Source organism: Thunnus albacares, chromosome 18 (genome assembly GCF_914725855.1).
Source record: "Thunnus albacares chromosome 18, fThuAlb1.1, whole genome shotgun sequence".
Classification (NCBI taxonomy): domain Eukaryota; kingdom Metazoa; phylum Chordata; class Actinopteri; order Scombriformes; family Scombridae; genus Thunnus; species Thunnus albacares.
This window is the reverse complement of record NC_058123.1, coordinates 846,918-851,966: the sequence shown is the minus strand read 5'-3', so window position 1 is coordinate 851,966 and position 5,049 is coordinate 846,918. Positions and strand designations below refer to the sequence as shown.

At 40.2% G+C, this 5,049-nt stretch overlaps 1 protein-coding gene across 4 annotated transcripts; it reads right to left on the bottom strand.

The window, feature by feature from the left end:
• Positions 1–243: 243 nt before the first annotated feature.
• On the bottom strand, positions 244–5,049 carry ppp1r3b (protein phosphatase 1, regulatory subunit 3B). 4 transcript variants are annotated; one of them, XR_006398761.1, is made up of 3 exons: positions 4,922–5,049; positions 1,202–2,410; positions 244–1,124 (listed from the first exon to the last, which is right to left on the bottom strand). XR_006398761.1 is itself a non-coding variant. In XM_044333174.1 (3 exons), the coding sequence occupies exon 3, from the start codon at positions 2,383–2,385 to the stop codon at positions 1,546–1,548; it is 840 nt and encodes a 279-aa protein (XP_044189109.1). In that variant the 5' UTR covers positions 2,386–2,410; positions 4,668–4,805; positions 4,922–5,049; the 3' UTR covers positions 244–1,545. The 4 variants fall into 4 exon arrangements, 3 of the variants coding, with proteins under 3 accessions (XP_044189109.1, XP_044189108.1, XP_044189107.1); XM_044333174.1 differs by adding an exon at positions 4,668–4,805 and having other exon boundaries at positions 244–2,410; XM_044333173.1 differs by having other exon boundaries at positions 244–2,410; positions 4,862–5,049.

The following is a 5,049-nucleotide window of genomic DNA, read 5'->3' as shown; positions in this document are numbered from 1 at the left end:
ATTAAGAGTGTTTCAGCTGGATCATGCTGAGTTCCTGCACGACGACACACAGAAGCTCCAGCATCATTTCTGCTGGGAACTCTGGTCTGTCCTACTGATCTCTCAGCTCTGCCAGCGTCTGACTGGTCAAACAGGGAGACGGGTGGAGACTCTGGGAGTTTGACCTGTCCTCTACCTGGTGAATGTTCAGGGCTCAAGACTGTTAATATGCTGGAACAGACCCAACATAAACACAACAAGGACTTTATATAAACGACTTTATTGAGCAGCATTTCTTTCAACTTCATAACAATCCCATGAAAGCAGAAGCTTCAACACTGAACATGACATACATAAAGACATTTCAACAAAGAAAATCATTCCTAAATTAAACAAAGACCATTAGATGAATAATGTAGTTTCTCTCTGGTGTTTATATGTCGTCTTGTTCAGATTCAGCTGCAGCAGGTTAAAGATTCTGCTGAAAAGACTTGAACATTTTCTGGTTGACTTTTTAAAAATATAACAATAAATTAAAACTGAATGTCACATTTTCTCCCCTACTGGCCCCAATGGATGTAAAAACAGTGACTGACTGAACTCTCGTGTGTGTTTTTACATTATTGTGAAAGAAACGAGAGATAAAAACCTTCTGAACCAACATTTCTGTGAAATATTAAACCATTACCAGCATCTCTGGGTGAGGCTGTGTAGTGTCACCTGAGGAGCACAGATTGATCGATTGGTGGCTAATATCAATACTTTGAAATTTTATTAATTGGTTTTAGTACTTTTTTAGGCAGAAGGGCCAAAAAATGATCAACTTCTAGCTTCTCAAATGTGAGAATTTGCTGCTTTTCTCACTGTTTAGTGTTTTAGACTCTGAGCTTGATCAAACAAGAAGTCTGAAGACGTCACCTTAGACTCTGTAGTTTGATGAACATTTGTAATAATTTTCTAATTGTGAAAAGAACATAATTGTGACGTTTTATCAACATTAACCAGCCGTCAGTGTAACAACATGCAGTTACAGAAAACAAAGAGTTCTTTCTGTGGTTATAAAAACAGAATTCACCGGAGAGGAAATGTGATGCGTCAGGTCTGCAGACTGAGCTGGATGAAAAAGGGTTTGGGGTTCTGGGAAACTGGAGGCCGACAGCTTAGATTTGGTTCACAGTGATGTCAGAGATCCTCATCCACAAGAAACACAAGAGAAAACAACAGACACAAGTGTTTTTGACACTAAAGAAGCAGATGATAACAGTGTCTTAAGATGTAAATCACTTGTGTGTTTATGAGTTTTTAAATATTATCCAAACAGAACTTGCAGTTTAAAGATGGCGTCTTGAGCTCTGGGAAGCTGCAATGGTGATTTGTTCCTTATCTTGTGACATTGCACAAAAACTAAAAAGACTAAAAACAATCCATAAACTGAAAGTATTCTATCTATACGCTTCATTGGTGCCAGATTTTGCTTTAAAAACAGCAGATTTTGCTGAATCAACAACATGACATTTAACAGGCTTCATTAACAGAAGTCCTTAAAAATAAACCCCGTACAGATGTTCAGTAGTACGGGCCGATGTTCTCGTACCCGGCGTAGCTCGGCCAGTCGGGGAAGATCCCGTGTGAGCAGGTCGGGCTGCCGTATCGGTCAAAATGAATCCCGAAGTCTCTGCGGGGGCTGCAGGCGTCCTGATCGCGCCTCCTCATGGAGGACCAGAGGATCCGGTAGTTGCTCCCCTGGTTGCTGTCCCAGTACTCGCAGTCGTCCACCTCGTAGCAGACGGCGAACTCGATGCGCTCGTGCGGCCGCAGCTCGTCCGGCAGACTCACCTGGAAGGAGAAGGTGTCGCTGTACGAGCTGGGATACGTGTCCTTCACGTACTCACAGGCCACGTCCGTGTGGCTCTTCCAGGTGTCAAAGGTCACTCGCAGCTTCACCGACTTCTCAAAGGCCAGATTCCTGACTTTAACGGTTCCTGTTAGCGCCTTCTCCTTCAGCACGCAGTGCTCCAGGATCACGCAGTTCCTCTCTAAACTCTGGCGGAAGTTCAGGTAGTCTGAGGACGGCTGAGTGAAGTCCAGCACCAGTTTGTCCTCCTCAGCCGTCACAGACAGCGCCGAGCTCAGCATCTCCTGGATGTTCAGAGGAATATCGATCGGATCATTGAACTGGGAGAAGACCTTCACTCTGGTTAGAGACAGGCCTCTGTGATCCGCAAACGTCACCTGCTTCTTGGCTTTTCTGGCGTCTTTCCTGGAGGATCTGTCCTCTGGTTGGACCTGATTGACACAGTGAGAACGTTGAAACGAGCTCAGAGGAGCCTCGCAGGTTTCAGGAGTCGCCCTGTAGATGAACTCCTCTTTGGACAGGAACAGAGTAGACGCCATGTCGATCGGCATGGTGGCAGGAAGCACGCTCAGGACGCTGACAGAGAGACAGAGAGAGGAAATATGATTCACATCTGAAACTATTAGTCAATCAACAGGAGATTAATCTGCACCAACACATACAGCCTGGAAAAAAATGATTTCTTCAGATATCTCCATGTCAGAGACGACTCTAGTGAAGAAATTAAACACATATGAAGAATTCAGATAAAAGGCAACATCTTTTATCATATATATATAAATTGGGAAATAACTGTTGCAGTCTGTCGATCTACTAATTGATTTACTGACCAATTGTTTCAGCTCAAAGAGAAATTTTGTGAACATTACAGATGACCCAATTATTGATTTTTTTTAATTGATTCTCCCAGAGAACTACACTGAGTTCAGAGTGCATCATGTAAACAATATGAAACTATTTATCAATTTATCATTTCAGTCATTTTTCAAGCAAAACTGCCAAATATTTGATGGTTCCAGCTCCTCTAATATGAGGATTTGCTGCTTGTTTTTATCATATATGACAGTGCATTTCATATTTTTTAGTTTAGGAGTGTTGATCAGATAAAACAAGCAATAAGAACATCAATACGGGCTCTGAGCAGGTGAAATGGGTGTTTTTCATTTCTTTTTGATGTTTGAGAGATGAATCAATAATGAAAATAATCATTTAATACAGCCCAATATGACAACAATATATAGTGAACAGGGCACATTTATAGAGAATATGACTCAATATAAATGAGTGTATATGACACTTACAGTACCATATACAGGTATAGTGTCATATTCAGGAAAAACAGCTGCAGGAACCTTTTTCCAGGTAAAAGTCCAAGCAGAATAAATAGTGACACCTCCAAGCAGCAGTTATTAAACTTTATTCCCCAAAATACCAGTCTGTCAGTGTTGTTTAACCCTTTCATGCATGAATTATGATAACCTCAGTCAGTGTTTTTATTCCCCTTTAGGCATGAAAAAAAAATTTGAACTTCATTTTATTTAAACATGGGATGACACACGAGAGTCCACTGTGGTGGCTGATGTGCAACTATACCATTAAAACCCCATGCACATCTAAGAAAACGGCTTTTGAATAGCTGTCCACTGTGGTGACCACTATGCATGAAAGGAATGAATCTCTGTCTTGTTCTCTTTGGCGGCACCATATGGTGATAAGCGGTAATTGCAGGTGTGTTGTTCAGCTGCTCAGATAACATTAATAAATTACTCTGACTGGCTTTTTATTGTACTTACAGTAACATAACGAGTGTAGTTGTCATCAATGAGTACTTCAACTGGTTCACTGACCAGAACAGACATTTACTGTAAGTTTTACCTCATTCGGTGATAGACAGTGACTTAACAGACATTTATTTAAATGAAATCTTCAAGATTATAAATCTAAAAATAGTACAGAACTCTACAGCCCTAAATTTATGTCCATTATTTTTCTTCTGTTTCCTCTTCGTCTTTAGTAACATATCTCTTTTTTTCTGCTGATACAGGTATTGCAGAAGTTTTACCACAATCTTTAGCCTCCTCCACTGCAAAAAAATGTTGGTATAATATTTAAAGTGAACTCAACTATCCTCAGATAAACAACGCTGACGTTGTCTTCTGGTTCACATTATAAGAAGCCACAAAAGCCAAAGGAAACTTCAAGAGGACATATTCTGCATATTTCCAGCTCTGTATTTGTATCTGACATCAGCACAGGAAATAAATAGCAGAAAAATCACAAAAAGCTGAGTATGTCCCCTTTAAATAACAATATTAACCAATTCCAATTCTCAGTTTTTGCACCACTTATAGTGGAAAGGTGATAAACATCATAGTAAAAAGCCTTAATGATGTTTGATTTATTAAAGCTTTAGTCTTTTTTCTATATTTATGTCTCTTCTGTTAATAATAATACATTTTATTTTATTACATGTTCATATCTTTTATTTCTCGTGTGCATTAGTCTCAAATTGTTTTACTGTTTACATTTGTTGTGTCTTATTATCAGCTTGTCAGTCATTTGTGAAGCACTTTGAACTGCACTAATCTGAATGAAAAGTGCTGTACAAATAAAGTTTGATTGATTGATAAAACAAGTGACATCACCTGGTTTTTTTTTGTTTGTTTTCACGAATAAAATAAAGGTTTCACAGATATGACAGTTGTTTTAAACAGTGTTACTGCGACGAGTGCTGCAAAAACTGAGAATTGGTCGTTTAATATTGTCATATAACTTCCATTTTAACCTCACAACCTGAAGGCAACTTCAGCATTGACCCAGATAACCAACACACCTCCACCTCCCTGCAGGAGAGTTCACTCAGCAGCAGGATCCATCCAGGACTCCGTATGTTCGCTGTTTTCTGTCAGTTTGCATCTTCCATAAAACTTGATGATGCTACAACAGCAGCAGCTCAGACGCAGCTACGTCACTTAATGTAGAAAACGCAGAAATCAGACTAGCTCACAATAAACAGTACAAAGATACCTGGAGCAGCTCTTGTGAACTATTGGACGGTTTGTCTTCAGGTGTGACGCAGCAGTTTACCTGGAAATCATCCTGGAAGTTTCACAGCGCGCCTCTTTTTGTTCTGGATCTTTATAAAAGGACAAAGTCCCGGACACCTGCTGCCGGTGTGGTCGCGAGCTCCTCTCCTCAGGTTCTCCCTGTTGTTG